This window comes from Vidua chalybeata, chromosome 4, assembly GCF_026979565.1.
Source record: "Vidua chalybeata isolate OUT-0048 chromosome 4, bVidCha1 merged haplotype, whole genome shotgun sequence".
In the NCBI taxonomy this organism is placed as follows: Eukaryota; Metazoa; Chordata; class Aves; order Passeriformes; family Viduidae; genus Vidua; species Vidua chalybeata.
In genome coordinates, this window is record NC_071533.1 from 61,001,508 (window position 1) to 61,021,649 (window position 20,142).

At 37.8% G+C, this 20,142-nt stretch overlaps 1 protein-coding gene across 5 annotated transcripts in view; it reads right to left on the reverse strand.

The window, feature by feature from the left end:
* PPP2R2C (protein phosphatase 2 regulatory subunit Bgamma) overlaps window positions 1-20,142 on the reverse strand; it is a 193,539-nt gene that overhangs the window by 30,486 nt on the left and 142,911 nt on the right. For all 5 annotated transcript variants that reach the window (XM_053940769.1, XM_053940774.1, XM_053940770.1 and 2 more), the window contains 2 exons: window positions 19,872-19,984; window positions 17,484-17,661 (listed from right to left, as the gene is read on the reverse strand). In XM_053940769.1, coding sequence (XP_053796744.1) covers window positions 17,484-17,661; window positions 19,872-19,984 — 291 coding nt within the window. The remainder of the gene's footprint in view (window positions 1-17,483; window positions 17,662-19,871; window positions 19,985-20,142) is intronic.

A 20,142-nucleotide genomic window follows, 5' to 3' on the forward strand; every position in this document is an offset into this window, starting at 1 on the left:
TTTTTTTTTTTTGCAAAAGCACATCTAGCAAACACAGAAGTATTTATGCAAATAATTTTTGGTGAATATATACTAATACAATTTCCTTTAAAAAAAATATGCAATTACACACAGTATTAGGTTTGCTATCTGAATATTTATAAAGTAGTATCTGAAATGGCATTCTTGTGTTTTTTATGTAAATGGCATCCACTACCAAAATCAGTATGAGTTTCTGCGACTGAGAATCATACACCTGCATCATTTAAGTGAACATGATCTGGAACAAAAATACATCAAATATCTAGTTTCCCAAGCACAAACTTATTAGCTAATCACCAAAGATTACCCACATGAGGTGCAACTCACATGGTGCCTCTCCAACACTTGTATCTCCACTCCACATTACCTGCCTTAAAACCCAGGACCCACACTGAGCCCATGTTTGGAGGAGAAGGCCAGTGGCTGAAAGATTGCTTACAGAGAAAAGAATGAAAGTAAGAGTCTCATGAGGGGGCTGGAAGAAAGCAATAGATACACAAGCACAAAATGAAAGATGGATACATATATATGTAAAGCAGTACATTTAAATAAGATTGTGCATTTTCACATGGCCCTCAGCAATCTGCTACAGATAAGCCATCCAAATGTTAACAAATCCTTCGAATGAGAGGAGTAACATTACTCTATTTTACTGATGAGTTTGTGCAAGAAGCAATAAAGGATTTGCATAAGATCACTTGGGAAATGCATGACAGAACAAACCCAGATCTACTGAGTCCCAGTGCAGTGCCCTAAACACAAATCATCTCAGTGCCTAGATTCCCTGAACATAAAATTTGAATCAGCTGACGTTCAAAATGTAAACATCTCAGAGGATAAGATAAATGAGAAAATCTGTTTTATTGATGGGGAGAGAAATCACATATCATGGTACTAAGCCTCTTTCTGTTCCCACTGTGACCACTTCCCAAATGGAAGACCAATCAAAGACCTTTGATTAATTTCTGTGGGAATGGGATACTGTCTATCACCACCTTAACACACCATACTTTGATCTTTCCCAAAAATATAGGTCTGGAACACTACAGTGAAATAGTACAAAAGATTCAGAGATAATTATCTTGATGACTGTGCACACATCACACTGTTGCGGTTTTGGGTTTTTTTTTTTTTTTTTTCCCCATGTGGTTTAGAAAGGAAAATATCAGCAAAACTATTAATATCTTGTGACATTTAATAACAACTGGGAATGAATTAATGTTGCATTTTAACTGCACTCCTACTTACTTGTACTATCACATTTGCATCCATCTCCAAGAATCCATCATAATTAATAAAAGTGCAATGAATGTTAAGATGTAGAGACATTGATTTACCTCTTTTATAAAGCATCACTAAATAATCCTGAAAATCAACAGAAAAAAATTACCTTTATTCAGTTATGTGTATTTGGTGAATTTTTCTCAAGAAACACCTTTAAGCAAAAGCAGTTGCTTTCCGGGATTGAATTGCTTTGTTGAGTTCAGAGAAATTATGGTTACTCAATAGAAGAATTTTACCTCTCAACAGAGAGATGAATAATTGCTGAGTGATGAGAAAGATATAAAATATAAATGGAGTATATGAAACAGTCATGGTAAGTATAATTTTTCTGGATGCTGAAGACACTATTGATGAATTTCTTTTCATTGTGTAAAATGAATAAAACTATGCTGAACAGTGAAATTAAATATTCCATCCTCCTGCCAGAAAAGCAGAAAATACCTCAAACATACTGCACTTCCAGACGTGATCTAAATCTCCACTAAGAAAGAACCTCATTTTCCTACTGAGGACCAGAGCAAAAATTAAAATTCATCATTTCACTAGATTTAGAAAAATTAAAACAGTAACAATGTATTGAAGTAAACAACCAAGGGACTAGAGAGTTGCAGATGAGATTTACCCCAAATGCATTTGTAATAATAGATGGAAAAACAGCCTTTGTTTTGACAGCTACAGAACCCAATATATCAAAAGAAGAACATGTTACACAAAAGAACATTTTCCTCCTCTCATGATTTTTGCCATCTATTTGAAAACAATCAAGTACAGCTTGACATGTGATGTGTGGGAACTGTATTTAAACTAGCATGAAATGGTAAGGGCAAGCATCTCCCATGAGACATTTCTCATTTCTATTTTCTATCTTCCCTTTGTGTCTTGTCTTTCTTTTAAGCACAGCATTTCATGGCAGGAAAAAATAATAAAATTTTTAAAAAAACAGACCAAACAGTGTGCTTCAGAAACAGGGCCTTTGGTGAACTTGAAAAGCATGAAACAAGAGGGAATCTGGCAGAAGCTGATTAAATGAAAATTCCACTGCTAAAGAGAAAACTATGGTAATAGCACAAATCTGTAGTTGTCTCCTACACTACTGCCTTCCCCTGAAATCAGATCTTGTGGAGAGCTGTCTCAAGTGGGGCACTGTCCTTCTCCCCCACTGCACTCACCTCTGAAATACCAGTCACATCTGACTCTTGTACCACATGTTATCTGCTTCATTTTCAGAGTATGGGAAAAACACCTAGGATCAAATGCATCTAAGACAGAGAGAACAGAGAGTTCAGTTCACCATGGCAGAGTGCTTAGATATAATTCTGTTGTCCAAAAAAAGTCAGTGGTTCTGTGCCATAACAAAAAAAAAAAAAAAATCCCCTGAGAAAATTAAAAAGATGTCCATATTGTTTTGACTCCCACACATGCTTGACAAGAACAAGGCATTTAAATCCCTGGTAGATACTTGCACTGAGGGAAGGTTAGAATGCGCTGGCAGTCTTTCAATTCATTAACATTAAAACAAGGAATAGAAAATATCTTCTTGCTTGCGAAAAATAGAGCACATCCCTCCCCCTTAAAAATAGAACATGTCCTTCCCCCTTAACTATTTGCTATCTTACATACCAGACCTGCCCTCCACTGCTCGGTTCCATGGAACAGGACAAAGCTATGAAGAGGCAGCAGACTTTATAGATGCTCTCCACAGCAAAATGGAAATAAAAGGTTGAGTACATTTGGCAACTACAATGGCAAGAGATGATGTTCTCATCTACTAACAGTTGGGTTAGCAGAGCTACAAGACCAGGAAAGGCAATTTTGGGAAAGGCAACAAAGCTACTCCAAGGCAATGTAGCCTTAAATTTGGCTGAGTTGCCTTCCCAAAGTATTCAAGAGCAGAAGTATAACAAAGGAGAGTGAGCAGGGCAGGGCCTGGCTGCAAGGAAGCTTTAGGGAAAGATCTGAGGGAGGGGGGAGGGGGAGAGAAGAAAACCTCCAAGAGAGGAAAGAGCATAAGGAAAAGCATGATTAACAACCTGCAATGATATGCAGTGTGAGGAATGTGATCTGAGTACACAATTCAGCTATATGGTATGTTTAGTTCTAATCCAGTATTGTGTGCTGCTGCTGTGCAGCTGATAGCAAAATGAGGATAACAGGAGGAAGAAAATTTGTTCCATTGCCTCTGGGCCACTGATCTAACAGAAATATTCCCTTCTGGGAGAAGTCACTCCAGAAAGTTTCTTTTATTGCAGGTTACAAAGTCAACCCTCACCATGATCCAAAATTCATATTAATCAGACTTCTCCTCTTGATCAGCAAGAATATAAATGAGCATGCCTGCTTTATGCTCATGCCAGACATGTATAATGAGAATGTGGAAAATACACAGAGTTCCTGCTGAGCAAAAAAGGTCCCAGAATAAGTTTCCTTGTATGATAATGGAAACATAGCAGCCTCCTCAAAACAGATTAAATTCCCTTTGAAGTGAAGAGTATGCATAAAGAAATAGCTGCTTCGTCTTCTTGAAACCATCAAGGAATTCTACAAGAAACTGAATTATGTAGAGAACAAATTTGTAGCTCATAAGCTATGGCATATAAAGGATTGAATCTTCTATCACTGTTTTGGAATAATTTTTAAATGACTTCTGGGTAAACTGCAAGAAAGAAACAGTTTTTATGGTCAGAAGAAAGCTTGAGAAAAAAACTGCTTGCCCCCCTTCCCCCTTTATTCAACTGCAATGGAGTAGGAGAAGCTTTCTTTAGAAAGCCAGACAAAATTTTCCATAATAACTTCACAAGAAAAACAAAACTCTCATATTTCTTATTTCAATACATGCTGATATGACACTTCATTTTTATCTCTGCGTGGGACTTAGGTTTTTGCAAATTTAAGCACTTTCAAAAAATAACCTTCAGCATAACAACCAAACCTGGCTGTTCTCTGTGTTTTCCACAGAGGTTTGTTCAGGTTACTAATTTTGTCTGCATCTCACACCTACATTTCAGCCTAGCCTGAGAAAGATTCACTGACTAGCAGTTGAAATCAATAGCAATTCATGGAAGCTGCCAGGGCTTGAGTTTAGAGTAATTGATTACTGTGGTCCTGCTGAGGCTCTACACTTTTAATATACGCATTTCTCTGAGTGGTTTCCCCTGCTAGTCATTTAGTGCACACTATTTTCATTACAAGGAGGGAACTGTGATGCCTACAAATCAAGCTCTACCGGTTTTACACTTCCTACATGATGGTTATAGCATTCCTACACCATGTGCCAGTTGAGAAAATGAATTCCAAATGGCTCCAGCTTTCTTCCAGGCTGGATACATTAGGCCTCAGTGTGCTTGACAACATCATGATGTTGTCAGTCTTAGTATCAACGAGAGAGCCAAGCCCTAACTTTTAAATAACCATCAACTCACTGCTTTCTTCTGATTTCTTATAGATACACTGAATGTTTTCACTGTTGAATGATAATTCTACAACAGGCATCACTTAACAGTATGGACAGCACTGGATAAGGTCCAGCTTCTCAAGCTCTGTATTTCAGGCCTGCTGTCCAAGAGTCAAGGGGTCCTGAAATGAACTGTCAATAGGTTAATAGATGTGACCTTTTCTTCAAATTCCAGTGTTTCACCTTAGGCAAAGAGAGTATTTATATTCCAAGTACTCCTAATAGCCACAGTGTCAATGTTTTCCATTGCATGGCATTTGCCCAGTACTCCACTAAAGGCATGTACTATATGGGTTTTATTAGAAGCCCAGAGATTTGCAATTACATTTTCTGTATAATTTGACTCTTCCGGACCACAAAAGCATGAACTGCATAAGTGTATGCTCCTCTCAGCTGCCTTGAACCTAATACCTGTTAATGCAAGATATTGATCCATACTAAGTTGTACAGTGTCTGCCCAATTCTATTTTTAACTCCATGGTATTTATAACAGTAATTCTTCAGACATCATACTGGAGTTGGGAACTTTGGCAACAGTCTAATACTGGTGGTGATTTGCTGAAAATACCAATTTAAATGACTTGATTTTGATTGGAAATAAAAAGTCTTTATCAAAGGCTTTCTGACAGTGCCATTACAATAGTACAATAGTACAATAGTACAATAGTACAATAGTACAATAGTACAATGGCTTCTGTTGTTTTCCTCATATCAGGATCATGAGATACAGAAAGAGTAAAAACCACTATGGGGCCTGTTAGCTCTATGTGGAAGGCCAAACCATAGCTAATTATGTTAGGTGCTGTGCAAACACAAAGTAAAGGGATCGCTCACGATACAAAGAACACGTACAAAGAGCATACAAAGAAGAGATTAAGTAATGTTAACACAGTTCTGTGGACTTCTGAGGTTTCTTAAATCAAGGATTACAGGCTAAGCTAGATGAGAAAGAGCTGTTAGTAGAAGAAGGAAAGTCATGGTCATAGCTAAAAGGCTGCAGTAGTAATAAAATTCCCATCTATTTCAGCTAGAACTAGACACAAAAAAGAATTTGGTCATGTTAGCTAAACAAGAGGTTGAGATCTAGCTCATCCAGAGACAGGATGATATATTCAGTACATGCTCCTGTGTTATTGGCAGTGCACTTCTATACAGTGTGTAGGGGGCTCTGCACACTGGAATGATGTTTCTTGGGCAATGGCCTCACATTTATCCTCAGCATACCACTGTCAGTACAAGATGGCCCATGTCTCCTCACAGTCTAGTATGTAATGATCCAGCCAGAGTCATGTCTAGTTTTGCTCTCTATTTCTGCCTTCTAACACCAGAACACTTACAACACATGAGGATCACAAGGGTGAACACTCAGACCCTTTCTATGTGTTTAGGAAGATGTTACTGATTTATCTGGCAGCTGATAGAAACCAGAGAGTCTCAGGATGATGTTCAAGAATGTTCAGGAACAGCTGTTCAAGAATGTAACTTAAATATCCAACTTCTAAGCCAAAGCTGAAACTTCTGGAATTTCTGTCTCAAGTTTCATTTGGAACTTGAGATACACTGCAAGAAATTCAAAGTAGTATTAGAAACATTTTCCATTCATTAGGTTTAAAACAGAGTCAGTATTAGTGCTAATGTTTTACAGAAAATGAAACTGAGGCAGGAAGTGGCAAAGACTTGGCAAAGGTTAAGAGCCAGCAAGACTGGATTCTGATCTAGTGGCCTCTCTCCTCCCTACCTGCAGCTGTCCAGTCATGGCACTATTCACTCAGTTCTCTTCTTGATTAATTGGTTTTGAGAGGTTATTATTATTCTCATTATTACATTTGTCTTTTGCAAGTTTTTCCCAAGACTCATTCTGAATTTGAGAGCTCTCATTCTGATTTTTGCAACATCAGAATTACTTTGCACTCCTGTTATCTTGATAGGATAAAAAGAGACAGCAGCAAGAAAGCCCTGAATCTCCATGACACAAATATTACTTGAAAAAAGAATCAACATCTTTTATATATACTTAGTAAAATTTTAGGAAATTCCTTTTACTGCCATAAATTCAGTAAAAATCAGACTTTGCAGTATGCAAGTTGCAGAAAACCAACTCTGCTATATAAGAGAAACTGCCTATGGAGTAGCTGCAACATTTGACTACGTGTTGAAAGCAGAGAATTGTAAAGTAGCACTTCTAGGAAAGAGACCATTTTAAATGGTGCAGGTCACATCCAAACTTTATCATAGATAGGCCTGTTCCTACACATTGCAACCAGTGATTTACTTAGAGAATAATGAATTTAGAAGTAGACACTGGAAAACTTTAATTTATTTAGGAATGGAAATTTTGGCTCATTTTTTTGAAAAGAACACCCACATTTTCAACTGTAAACACAGTCACATGCCTGCTTTAGCAACAACCATATGCAGATTGAAATTTTCAAGAGCAAAGACATCATTATCTGCATATACAGAGCTGAAAGAAAAGTTAAGTGGATGAATCAACAGAGGAAGACCTGCCTTCATAAAAACACACCTGCAGTCAATCACTGAAAGATTACAAAGTCATATTTAGTTCATGTATTTGCATATTAATTGATTGTGATTTGTCTGAAACTACTGTGGCATGCTTAATGTTACACTTGGAACACAAATACCAGAAGAGCCTCAGGTACAAATAAATTATTAACAGAAGAGCACTGTTAAATCCCCAAGCTGAGCTTCTCTTAGGCAGTGCTGTTCTATGTAGTATGGTTAAGTGGCATCTTGTACTACATATTAGCAAAGGTTCCAAGGAACGAGTGATTCAACATTAATAAGGCAAGGATAATTCATAAACAAAAGCAATATATCTCATCGTTCACAAACCTTTCCTGAAATACATTAGATGCTTAACAGAAAACTGAGAGGGATCTACTTAGTTTACTGAACAGAGTCCCTGTAGTACAGAGAAATATAACATATAAAATTCCCCAAACTCCATCTTAAAAATAGCCAGAGATTTTTTCCAACATAACTTGAAAATAAGAGATGAAATGTCTTTCTTTTCTTTTTTTTTTTTTTTTAGTGAATTACCTATATGCTAACACATAATTCCTATCAAGAAATGTCTTCTTGGTAATTACTAAAATCCCATGCAGCTGAGGAAGATCTGTCTCTTAAATAAAAGCAGACACAGAAATTCCAGCTCGAGGGTATAGACTCTTTAGAGATTTTGGTTGTGACTTTTCTTTCTCAATATGCAACTTATTCTTTCACATTCCAGAAAACCCTAATACAGTAGTATTTGTACCACACTAGGCTGGAGAAATTCCCTATTTTTATGGATTTTTCAATTTGAGTCACAAATGATACATTTTTGCAAACTTTAGCTAGTTAGATGTGTCTTTCAGAGCACAAATCTCTCCCCTTCCTGCATGCTTGTTATGGAAGTAGTGAAATAAAACTATCTTCAAAAATAGCCAGATACTTCTGAAAAATAGCTACTTTAAAAACACTAATAAAATTTACATTCAAGTCACCTATACTTAAGATATAAGATAAGATATAAGCATTAGGTAAGATATCTGAATAAAATCTTGTGACAGGACTTATTATCTGGTTGCTTAATTCACTTGAAAGGATTTTCAAAAATGCCCAGCATCATGCGGTATGACAACATTCAAAATCAACTTATTCTTAAGACTGGTGCTATAACTTTGTGAAACTTAATATGGCCTTTATTTACAGAGCATTTCTATTCCAAAGGCACAAACTACTGCAATTTCACATGCAGTCCTTACCAATGTGTATTATTACAACTCAAAATAAAGACATGTGTGCATTAATAAGAGTGTCCCAGCTCTTTTAAGAGTGAGAAAAGCTTCCAGGGTCTCAGGTTCTGGCAGCTCACACAGAACACACAGGTACAGACTTCAAGCTTGCACCTGAGATGACCACGTCAGCATTTTTGTGACGTCTGTCTTTGTATGAGTACTCTTCAAGCTAAAGATTTTTTTTTTTAGCTAATGAGCAAAATAACTTATATTTTCTTCTTTTTTATGTTAATACTCTGAGAAAGACTGTGCTTTGCAAGGTTAATTTCAAGTCCAAACTCGCAGGGGAATTTGAATAATTAGACTCATTTAAGAGAATTCTCCCCTCTGGCAGAGCTGATTAAATTATTTATACATTATCTTTTCATATAATTGTACCTAGAACTGTGTAAATGGGTTTTTTTGTCTAACTTTCAATAAATTCGTAATACACGTTTTTCAAGTTGGATACACAGACTGCACCTGTGACAACAGAGAATGGCTCATTTTCAAAATGCTTCAATGAGAAATTAATCCAGGGGGAAACAGTAGCATGCAATTTAAAAGCTTCTACAATGACAACACACTGATTAAAACTCATCAGCTGAAGAAATAAAATTAGTTAAGACAATAAATCTTGGACTGAATCCTGTATCCATTTCCACAAGAATAACTTCATTGACTGCAGTCACACTAAAATATGAGTGCTACTTAGATGAGGATCAGCTCCATGACATGACCCTTTATCTGTAATTTAATATTCTTTGACACAGTTCCCAAGTCCCTCTCTGCTACAGATCTCAGATTCTGGATAACACCTGAAATTACTTTGGTGAAAAAGGAAATCTGGTGGTTGATGCTAACATTCATTTCAGCTCTATTATGTGCTCTTTCTCTCTTCCATACCAATAAACTTGAGAAAGGTTGTGATAATGATCTTTTAAAGAGCATTCCTGATACAAAATAGTAACTTGTTTGCTACCGTCCCTATTAAATTGGAAAGCAATTGTCTCTATGGAGATCTGGGAAAAGACATCTTTGAACCTATTGTAAAATTTTAAGTATCTCTTAGAGTCACATTGCCTAGATTGCTCTACAAACATATTCAGTGAAATCCCAGTTGTGTTCTTTAATGCACTATTAAGGAATCCTGAAAAGGTTTTTTACGGGCTCAGAATTTCACACTATTTTTTATCATTTGTTACAACTCCAGACAATTTTCTTTTTCCTTTTTACAATTCACTATACATTTTCAAAAAGCAAGAGTATTCTAATGCCTCAGGCTATGTTTTTCCTTACCTCTGCAGAAATGAAATCACAGGTATGGGTGTCTATTTGGGGACAACTGTGTTAGAGAAGACAGAGGGCTAGATAAAGAAATGCATTAAAAGAAAAACATAATCACATACTTCAAGTTATGGACAGGACTGATAAGTAAGAAAATTATGTATTCTGATTAACAAATTAATATTTCTATTAAACAATAAATCTACAGTGCAGTAATTATCCCAAGGCTATAGCTATGCTCAAATCACCTTAAATTAACTTCTTTAAAGGCAACTGCAGGAAAAGGAAGAGGCTGGTCATTGCCAAGAATGCAAAGGCCTCAGCTGTAATTAGTTTTTCACAGCCAGATTCAACTCTTCCAATTTATTTGTTTTGGAGGATGGCTAGGTAGGGAATATTTCCATAATGCTACCCCATGCCCTGATGACACTGGTGTCATACACTCCAGCCATGCACTGTTTGCTTTCACTAAAATACACATTTCAGCTGTATGGCCAGGAGGATCTCACTCAGGGATTCAATGCTAAGATACTGCTTAACTAGCTCTGATATTGCTCCTTTGGCTATCAGTCATGCTCTGTCATCCAATTCTCTCTGACTGGCTGACAGTCAAACTCCTAAGATAGGAGTCAATTTAAGGTAATCAAAATAGTTAAAAGCAATTGTTTCTGACAGGGATCACAAAGTGTCCTCTGGCAAGAAGCAAGAAAAGACCATTGAAGAGCATTGAAGACCAAAGAGCATTGAAAGACCACTTCTGCAGATTTAGTCATGGTTTTCAGAGCTCCCTAAATCTCAATTTATAGATGCTTAACAGATCTCCTAAAAGATGCTGAGACTTCTCTGGAGTTCTTGAAAACAAATAATCTGCAAGATGCAGATTATAGTGCCCATTCACACAGCCTTACTGCTGTAATTATAATCTATTATATTATATTATAATATAATATTTGAATTACACAGCTAGTTATAAAGACTGCAATTTACACAAGCTCACATATAAACACACAACTTTTCTTACTCTGAAAAGCTTAAAAGCTGTACTCAATTAAGATATTCTAAATAATGATGACCACATCAGAAATAATATTGTATATGAACTGGATGTAGTTTTATGTCTACAGAAGCAGAAGACAATTCAGTGCCTTTTTTAGAAGCTGTATCTACATTAGTGCCTACTAGGCAAAGTCATTTAAGTGATCTTAGAAATGCAGTTCTCTCTTGGTACCTTGCACGAGGGACACACAGAATTTTTCTTACAAATTAGTCTATTGAGAGTTCATGAAAGGCTCTGTTTACTATTGGGATTCTAAGCAGTTCAGAGAAGATGATAACTTAGAGTTACATATACTATTTACCTATTACCATTACCTATTTACTAATTGCACCCCTAGACTGACACTAAAAACATTTACTGTGTGATTTGAATAAAAGAATCCCTACTGCATTTTTCCTAACACACAGCCAAAAACACACACCAAGGACTTATCTAGAGGGACCTGGACAAGCTCAAGAAGTGGGCTCAAGAGAACCTCAGGAGGTTTAACAGTACCAAGTACAAGGTGCTGCACCTGGGTCAGGGCAAGCCCTGGTATAAACTCAGGCTGGGGGATGAAGGGATTGAGACCAGCCCTGCCCAGAAGGATGTGGATATGCTGATGGATGAGAGGCTGGATGCACTCACAGCCCAGAAACCAACTCTGTCCTGCACTGCACCCAAAGTAGTGTGGGCAGCAGGTCATGGGAGGGGATTCTGCCCCTCCACTCTGTTTAGACTCCACCTAGAGTGCTGTGTCCACTTCTGGAGGTGATCTGAATTGCTTATACTTTCTGCTTACTTAATTAAAAGAATCTTTCCAGAAATAAGGGGCTATTTTTCATGATTTCAAGAATTCCCTTAAGTACCCTTAACACCATCGTATCTATAAAGCACTTTGTTGTGGTCCAATCAGCAGCACTTTATGGAGCTTTATGTTGGAGTCTGTTCCTACCCTAAGCCTCAGTATATGATCTATGACCTGCTGCCCCCTACCTTTGCTGACACAGAAATGATAAGCATTAGGAACAAAACCTATATAAGAATTACTGCACCTGCTGTTAATCTATTAATTACATCTTAACAAAAGTTATTACTGAACTACACCAGTGTAAATGATCCTCAAGTTACCATGTGATTTGGTATCTGTAGTTTCATAGGCAATTTCAAAATAATTTATTTTTAATAAGCTGAAAAGATCTCAAAACCAAAAGTTAAAAGGCAAAGTCAATGGAACTCGCCATTTTGCAGAGCTTTGAGAATCAGATCACTTCAAAACAACCTGAAATAGATTGTGCATTGTTGCTAAATGGGTAACAATCAATTTCCCTCTACAATAGTAATTTTTCTCTAGAAAAACTTCTCCATTGCTTCAAGTAAGAGTAACACAAATGGAAAATTCTTGGGAAAGACAAGAGTCTACAAGGCTTAAGGACTACAAGTCAGATATGAAAATCTTTAGGTTTGCCACTGTCAACTCTTAGTAGAAGACTCTTTCACTAGACAGACAATATTCTGTTCTGAAAAAGTGGAGTCTAGCAAGGAATCCCATCAGCCCAGAACCTAATCAGCTCATTAATAAAGCTTTCCCCCCCTCAGTTGTTCACATAGGAGTGTTTTAATGAGAAAGGCAAAGCAGTAACTTCTCAAGAGTTAGAATCAGAGAGCTCTCCAAACCATGGGATCAGTGTCAGTGTACATGGCATATCTGCAATCCTCTAACTTACAGACCTGATTTTAGCTTTGCAGGCATCTTCATTCTCCTTTACCAGAGAGAGAGAGAGAGAGAGAGAGAGAGAGAGACAATGCATGTGGGAGAGGGAGAGACTCTAGGAAGAAAAGAACAAAAGAAGAACACAAATTTGAGGAAAAGTTACTCAGACGTTGCTAGTAGCAACTCAGCTGGAATATGACTCCATGGTATAACATTCACCTTTTAAATACCTGCTAGAGATTGACACATTCTTCTTGACAGAAAAGGAAGTGCTAACATGGCTTAGACAGAGCTCTCAGAAGAGAAATAAAGTCTGCCATCTCCCAAAGAGAAGGTGTGTAGGGAAACAGTGCAGTGGGTGGGGGTGGCAGCAGTTTCTCACACAGTACACACACTTTTGAGAGCACAGAAAAGGCATCCGTGTGCACACAGCTTCTGCACAGTCATCCTGGCTCAGGTATTTTTATACAAACAGCCTTATCTCACTCAAGGGCATAAACTTCCTCCCCAAATAACAAGACAATACTGCAGATCTGCTTCAGTTTAGCTTCCACATTCTTAGCACTGAGGCAGGTACAGGGATTTTGTAAGGCTGGCTATCTCCCCCAGCCCAGGCTGCTCCCAGAGCTCTGTATTTGCCCTATATATGCACTACATTCGGATGCACAGTGGGCTGTCAAAAGCTCGGTCTCTATCAATGTACCATGTTATTTTGGATTTTTCTATTTTTTTCCTGTTGTTTACATCTTAAGTAAACTCATTTTCCCAAGATATGGTGCCTAACAAACTGACTATCCAAGATATGCCTCAAATACCAGAATACATTAGACTGCAAGAAGGCCCTATGGTGATTTGCTAATTAGCTTAACCCTTTTGGGACAGAGAAGAAGGAATTTTTTATTAAAACAGGATAACCCTGGACTATATTGATCTGACTGAGAAATGAGTATTTTAGTCAAGATGAGTCTCAAGATGAGCACATGCTGGAAACAGCAATGTTGTTTCCATAGCAATGCCATGACAGCCTCTAGAGTGAAATAGTGTGCTACCAGGAAATGAAGGGTATTCAAGTGCTATGAGCTACATAGTTCTGTGAGCAATCCAAATACATTCTCATAAAGAATATTTAGTGCAGCTAGATAGTCCAAAGATTGCTAATGGCAAGTAAGCCTTATCAGTATGCTCCTGGCAGTCCTTTTTTCTCATTCATTTCACCCAAGATGACTGTCTAAAGGCTTAAACTACAGGCAACACTGCTAAACCATTTCTGACCAAACATTAACAAATACAGCAGCCCTTACCTTACTTCTTTTCCAGTGCAGAATATCATCCATAATTAAGGTCATTGACTCTCACTCTCCATAACACAACCAAACACATTAAACCTTTTACTGAAGAAAATCCTAGTATGTGCAATTATTTGACAGGTTAACCTTCCCCCTTCCTTTTCTCTCAGCTCCTCCTCTCTCTTGCCTCCTCCTGCCTAAACAATACTGAGCACATCCATTTGCAAGTGGGAAGCAATGTACAGAAGTCTTGCATACTCCTCATTAAATTTACATACGTATAGCATAAACTCACTTGTCTGCTTTTCACCCCAGCTAGTGCTTACACTAATACAAAAGCAAACCAGAAAAGCACTAGTTGTATTTTATCTGCCTAAGGCTTTACCTAAGGTAAATAATCTGGTCAAATTCTGCAAAGCTGATTTAAAATATTTTCCCAAAGATTACAGGACGAGAATTACTTTAAGATCTCCATTGCTCTGTATTTTCAAAGAAATTAAAAATTATCAGTGATTTGTAAAACTGCTGAAACGATGGTTATAACCAAACTGTTCTTAAATTAAATTCTACAGGGAGAAGTATTTTATTTGTAAAAATACCTAAACATACTGCTGCTGATTCAGTCTTTCTCCAGCATTTATCATGCAGTTTGAAAAGATGTTCAGACATGATGTGACTGTCCAGAAACTCTACCACTGTATTTGTTGTTTGTGTCATTGTCACAACCAGCCTCTTGGGTAAACAGATCGTAGATCATTATGTGTAGCAGTGCTGTCTCTGAGGGAAAATTGAAAGACAAATACTCATCCCTGCCACATCCCTTATTAACAAAATCCACTTCAAACCAAAATGCTTTCTATTTATTGTTTTAAACATGCATTTCAAGGAATCAAGCCTTGAATGTAAAACAGCAAGATGCTTCATTTGCCTTTTGCATTCAGTAAAAAGATGTGAAACAAGCATTTTCAAAACAGCCTCAGCCTCCTCCTGCCTATCCCCATAAATGTGTTACAGAAGGCACCAAGCCCAGCAATACTCATTTATAATTTAAACTGTTTGCTTGGCAGGATTTTTTCACCTTAATATGTCTAGTCTTAATTGCAACTGGCACACCCACTGACTTTACCAGAAACTCAACTACTTCCAGGAGATTTTTATGTAAGTTGTTTTTCTGTAGGACAGAAATGCAGTTTCAGGGATAGATGCTGTTATCCAGGGAAAAACACATCCCTGCAATTCTACAAGATGTACAGGGCTCTGTATGGACAAAAAGATCCCTGTCAGGAGACTGAAGCAAATGTAACTTGCTCATGCCCTTCTTTCAGTTATCATGGCCTCCAGTTAATTCCCCAATATGAGCAATATTTTGTAACTATCTCACCTTCTCTTGGAATACCTATGTCAAAATTTCTGTTTATCAAAGAATTAGGTAAAAGTAATCTGTCTGATGATCTGGTTTTGACAACTGAGTACAGACAGGTGCAGCTTATATTGTCTGAAACAGTTGAGGGCACAGCCTCTGTAACTTAGCCTACTCTCCTGAATACATACAGGCATCCAGCCACAAGAGCCAACCTGCTGCCTCTATGGGCACCTTAGCAGGAACATCTTACACCTAGTATTGATTATCCAGTTACCTGATGTTATCTCCTGTCACTGCTTGAACTCTCTCATCACAGTCCTCACAGATTTTCATTCAAGTGTAAAAGAAGCAGCAATATCTGTATCCCAATCCAAGTATCCCAAAGCCACTAGTGCTTAACTCAGACACAGGAAAAGTCTCCTATCCTAAAACTCAAAACCACACCCTTAATTTCTCTCTCATTGTCATTCTTAGAACATACTCAGAAAATGAGTGTGTCATTATAAACTTTATTTTAAGAGCTAAATCAATGAATCAATCAGAAACCTTCAAAGACATTTTATCAGTAAATACTCAACCACAAGAGTGGGCTAATGCTTGAAACAAAGTCCACACAGCTATTCATTTACTGCTGATATTTCTGTGCAGTAAGCTCTTAGTGTGGCAGATGACACTAAAAATTCATGCTGTCCTTATGAACCATAATAAAAATTATTTATTTGGTTTTTAGAACTTTTCAGGAACATTTGTCTTGACAATCCATAGATTATTAAATAGCTTTGATACAATAAAAGGACTTGCCAAAGGCAAAGCCTTATCTTGCATAAGCATTCTGGAATGTGATCTGGTGATCATACACAGGATACAGAGGTTACTGTGCTTGGTCTGACCCCTGCTCTGCCTTAGAAGAGGAGGACACACAGTAGGGGAGAACACACAGCAGAGTCACATGCAAAAGGGTCCAGGACAGGGAGAAGTCTGGAAGGTGAATCTGCTGTGAGGAGGACACTGTCAGAGCCACACTGCTACTTCAAATAGGTGTGCTGGCAAATAATTATGATCTGTCCTACTAAAGAATGGAAGTACAGTTGCTTGGATATCAAGGCAGATATAGCTGGACTTTGAAGTACCACATATAAATTATTCCTAAATATACAGTCATATTGAAGAGGGAACCTATTAAGTTTGCTTAATCTATACATGTGAAGGACAGAACAACAGTATGAGTTTGGAAACAAATTGAGGAGATATTCAGATATACAATCCCCAGGGTAAGGGCACCTGTCACTTGACCCTGCAAAGGTAATTCTTTAAGGACATTAAGTGTTGCTTGATTTAAAGATCATTGTTTCCTGTGACATTAGCAAAGGATGGGTTAAATTTCAAAGATGACCTGGCCCACAAAGGAAGAAATACAATCACCAGAGACGGGGAGAACACCCCATCACATTGACGCCTTCTCTGAGGAGATCTACCCCAACAGCACAACTTCACTTTGACATCTAATAGTCCCTCATATAAACCCACAGAGACATATTCTCTTAGCTCCTTTGATACACTCAAAAAGAAATTGCCAAAGGAATACAACATTCTGACCTGGCCCCATAACCTTTTTCTTTTATTACCAGTCTATTTATGTTCTGCAAAACACAGAGAACCACTTTTCTTGGCTACATTCTCTTTTGGTCCCCCTCCAAGGCACCCTGTTGTAGTGCAAGGGGCAGCCTCAGAAATGGCCAGAGTGACTCCACAACGGAGCTCTCAGGATAACACCAGCACTTGAGACATCAATGCCTGCATTAATCACAGACAGAACTCACACAGAGCAGCTGAGCCTCACCCCCAAATTGTGCACATCTTGGGCATTAGGGCTGTGGGATGCAGGATGATGGAGAATGGGGGCAGGGACAGGATAAGGACTGACCTTGCAGCAAAACAAGGTGCAGTATCTCAGCATGAAATGTCTTTAGGATATGACAGTACACAGTATTCTAGTCAGGTGGATAGTTACCATTCAGCTGGCATCTGTTTCTTATTTAAATGTCTTTAACCAACACTATGATTTTTTATATAAAAATCCTTGATTTTTTCAATGTCTTAGCTATCTCTTACAATATCTCAGCATTTTCTATTACAAATAATGCAGGGATTCTGGTAAGTAAAGGTATATTTTAAAACCTGCAAAAAATATTTTAAAATAGTCCTCTTAAGCCCTACTAATAACATGAACACTGAGCAAGGAATCACAATAAAGGATACTGAAGCTTCTATCTGTGATGGCTAAATGCCAGAGGTTAATCCTGAGATCATCCGCTGACATGTAAGTCTCACAGTCACTGTTGACCGATATTGAGTTGACATGATAGGTGTGACCATTAGCAAAGATTCTCCTGGGAGTGACTTCTACCATCAAATCCATGGGTTTCAATACAGGCACCTGCCAAAAAAAAAAAAAAAAAAAAAAAACCAAAAACACAAACCAGAGAGAGAGTAAGACTTGAAATACTGCTTTGCTAGAATGATGAGAATTCCAATAGAGAGTAAGCATTCAAAGACTGCAGTATTATAAAACTTCTTGACAGTGTACACAAACTGAACTTCCCCATGGATTAACTGCTGGGCAAGGCCTTCCTGGCCAAGGAAAAAGGGAGAGACCAGAGAGGCAGGCAGAGTGATGGAAAGCCTGGACTGTGGGAAGGGAGGGACTGTCAGCTGCCACAGAACAGGTCAGTCCCATTGCACAAGCGACTGTCCCACATGTGCAGGAGGCTCTGGCAAGCAGTGAAGCACTCATATTTTGCTTTTGCTTAAGGGTTTGCCCTTAGTTGTAAATCACTTAAATCTATTTGTTTTGCTACTTCATGTTTCTCTTTCCAAAAACTCACGTGGTGAAAAGGCTGTAATCTCAGAGAAACATAATAAATAAAGGCTTGCAAGACAAAGCCAACATGACATACTGTACATGTACATGTACCCCTGAAAAGCCAATATCACAGATTATCACTTGTCAATGTGCCCTCGTTACTTCCATGTGTGTCACTTCAAAGACATGCTTCAATAAGTAGACAATTTATTCGCTATCAATAAAGCATTAAACACTGTAAAGCTGCGGTCCATGCCTGGGACTATTCAATGTTGTTGAACATGCATCAGAAATAATCTATCATACATCAATCCACAAGGTAGCATTTGAGTTTCGTTTTCTACTAAAGGAACAAAACAAAACTCAACCTTTGAATTACAGAATCACAGAATATGTCAAATTGCAAGGGACCCACAAGGATCACAGTGTTCAACTCCCACCCTGAACAGCACCATTCCCAAGAATCACACCATGTGCCTGAGAGCAGTGTCCAAATGTTTCTTGAACTCTGCCAGGCTTGGTGCTGCGATCACTTTCCTGGGGAGCCTGTGCCAGTGCCCAACCACCCTCTGGATGAAGAACCTTTTTCTAATATCCAACCTAAACTTCCCCTGACACAACTTCAGGCAATTCCCTGGGGTCCTGTCACTGTCACCCGAGAGAAAAGATCAGGGCCTGCCCCTCCTCTTCCCCTCAAGAGGATGCTCAGTTCTCAGAGAATTCTCAGACTATAAGCAATCTGGAATTGTTTTGTTTGCCTAATCATACAGAATAGATAAATATTCCATTAATGTAGTCATATGTACACTTTTTTTTCCCAACAGACCATAATGGCTTGTTTTGTTTTCAATAATAAAGACATTCTTGTGTTTACAAAACATAGCCTTCCAGTTCTAACCTTTAGCCACTTCCTTTGCCAAAATACCTGTACTGAATTCATCCAATAAAGTCTTAGAGCAAAAATCTACATTAACATGTGGATAATGGGCCTCCTCTCCAAGAAACAAGTGACAGGAGAAAAGGAAATGGCTTATAATATAATTGGATTATGTTGGTTATTATAATTGGATATTAAGAAAGATTTGTTCACCAAAATTTTTGTCAAGCACTGCAAGGGGCTACCCAGGGAAGTGTTTGAGTCAGCATACCTGGAGGTATTTAAAAGATGTGTAGAAGTGGCACCTGGGGACATGGTTTATTGAATACGGCAGTGCTGGGTTCATGGCTGGATTTGATGATCTTAACTGTCTTTTCCAAACTGAATAATTCTGTGATCACCTATGCTTATATGAGCTCATGACTGCATCTTTCCAGCAATGCAGAATCTCAGGTTTACCAGAGCACAGACTGCTGTGAATCCCACTCTTAAAATAATTCTTTTATAAAACTGAGAAAAAGATGAAACTAAAATTTGCTTTACTGTCTTTAACTCAGTTGCTCTGAATGTGGCAAGAACCCTGTTCAAAATGAATTACAAATAAAATGCTTCCAGCACAAGAGCTTAAAGAAGCTTTTATGAAAGCACATTAAGTCACAATAAGAGAATTTTATCAGGAAAAATAAAACCAACACGAACTCTCAAAAATACTTATTTTGGTCAGTATATCTTAAAGCATTTGTGACTTGCAAATATGTGGCAGATTCAATACAGTTAGCAGTCAGCTAAAGCTTCAGTTAGAATAATCATATAAATACTTAGCATTAGGTACATATTTAAATCTTTTAGTGACTTAGCACTACCATTTTCAGAAACAACTGAATTTTGGACATGGACAGAAGCTTACCTGCAGTGATGTTACTGTAGAAAGATCTTTAAGCTTTCCTTCTTCATCTTTTAAGTTGTACCCCTCTGGTCTCTTATCTCTTTCAGTAATTTTCCACAATTTGATTGTTTTATCTTCAAAAGAAAATACAAGCAACTGTCAGCACAGGAATGCTGAATGCAGTTACTCACCTTTCACAATATAATCCTTAAAGAAGATTTTACATCTTGGTTTAGACAAGTCCTGTGCTGAAATAGTCTCGGTCACTTCATTCTGCACATCCAGAAAATGT